The sequence below is a fragment of the Chelonoidis abingdonii genome, unplaced genomic scaffold, assembly GCF_003597395.2.
Source record: "Chelonoidis abingdonii isolate Lonesome George unplaced genomic scaffold, CheloAbing_2.0 scaffold3069, whole genome shotgun sequence".
Classification (NCBI taxonomy): domain Eukaryota; kingdom Metazoa; phylum Chordata; order Testudines; family Testudinidae; genus Chelonoidis; species Chelonoidis abingdonii.
The window spans coordinates 1-1,456 of record NW_027427330.1 but is presented as its reverse complement, the minus strand read 5'-3'; the positions used below and the strand labels follow the sequence as shown (position 1 = coordinate 1,456).

The window sequence follows — 1,456 nt, the reverse complement described above, 5'->3', positions numbered from 1 at the left end:
GGGGGTCAGGTGACCTCCTGGCCCGGGAAAGGAGCTGAGCAGAGAGGAGGGGCTGGAGCAGCCCAGCAGACTCCCGTGGGGCTGGGCGAGGAGAGGTCACTGCCCCAGCCAGCCACCAGCTCCATTGGCCTGGCCCAGGGTCTTTCCCCTCCAGGGGTCCGGCTCCCATCCAGCCCCAAGTAACCTCCAGTCGAGGGCGTCCAGAGGCCCCATTAGCGCTGCGCCTCGTCCTGCCAGGAGGTGCCACTGGTGCCACCACAAAGGCAGCCCCTGTGGCCCCAGGTGCCCTTAGCCCCCCAGCACCCTGGGGGGAGCAGTCGGGGCCCCAACCCACCGCGATCTGCAGCCGGGCCCAGCGGCACCTGCCCCTGCGGCACATACCTGCCTGCTGGGCTTGCATCAGCTTGCTGTGCACCGCGTCGGCCAATTCGATCAGGGTCCGGCTGGTCTGGATCGTCTATGGGAGCAGAGACGGGGGAGGGAGGGAGCAGGATGAGCACCGGCCCAGCACCCCAGTGACCCCTTCCCACACGGGCCCACGCAGGCTCCCCCCAGCTCCAGGTTTGGAGGGCGGGGGGAAGGGAGGAGATGCTCCCCAGGCCAGGCCTCCCCGCTCCCTGCAATGCCCAGGCCAGGTGCCAGCTCCTGGGACGAAGGAAGCGGCTCCGGCTCCTGCCGCCTGCTGGGATCCCATCCGACCCCGCGAGACACCAGGGGCTGTGCTGGCTAATGGACCCTGAGCGGACCACAGGGTCTCGGCTGCGGAAGTGACTCGCGTCTGGCCGGCTGCCCGCGCGGTAGGTGGCAGGACCAGGCCATGCTGGGACCTCGCTCTTCTGTCCAGGGTGGGGCTGGCACTTCCCAGTCCACCCGGCCCCGAACCTGCCGCTGCCTGCTGCTGGGACCAGGCCAGGTGACGAGTGCCCGAGCCGGGAGCCGGCTCAGCCGGGGTGGGGCTGGCTGCCCGGTGGAGGGGGGTGCTTACGGTCTCGTAGACAGTGAGCACTTTGCGGAGCAGCTCCGGGACGGGCCCCCGGGCCTCCATGGGGGGGTACTGCTCGTCCAGGTTCAGCGTCACGCTGGGGGCGCTCTCGCTGCGCAGCAGCCACGCGGCCACCGTCAGGATACACTGCTTCATGGTGGCCGCCGGCGTCAGGCCGCACAGCTCCTTGAAGGAGACCAGGGCGTTCTGGGGACAGAGAAACAGGTGAGCTGGACACCCCACTGCGCAGGGGGGCAGGGCCACAGCACCCAGCTAGGAGCCCTGTGCAGCCTGGCCTGGGGCCTGACACAAACACAAGCCTCATACTGGGGGCCTCCCAAATAGAACCCAGGAGTCCTGATCCCAGTCCCTCCAACCTACTAGACCCCACTCCCCTCCCCGAGGGGGAGAGAACCCAGGAGTCCTGATCTCAGCCCCTCCCCCAGCCCCTCCAACCCACTAGACCCCACTCCC

General features: G+C 69.2%; 1 protein-coding gene across 1 annotated transcript; it reads right to left on the bottom strand.

Annotated features, from left to right (window-relative positions):
* Positions 1-381: 381 nt before the first annotated feature.
* LOC116818058 (inactive phospholipase C-like protein 1) lies at positions 382-1,189 on the bottom strand (the record flags this gene model as incomplete). The annotated part of the gene is made up of 2 exons (XM_032768691.2): positions 382-457; positions 986-1,189. Coding segments are annotated over 2 exons (280 nt in total), but the record flags the coding sequence as incomplete, so codon positions are not given.
* Between the last annotated feature and the right edge of the window lie 267 nt (positions 1,190-1,456).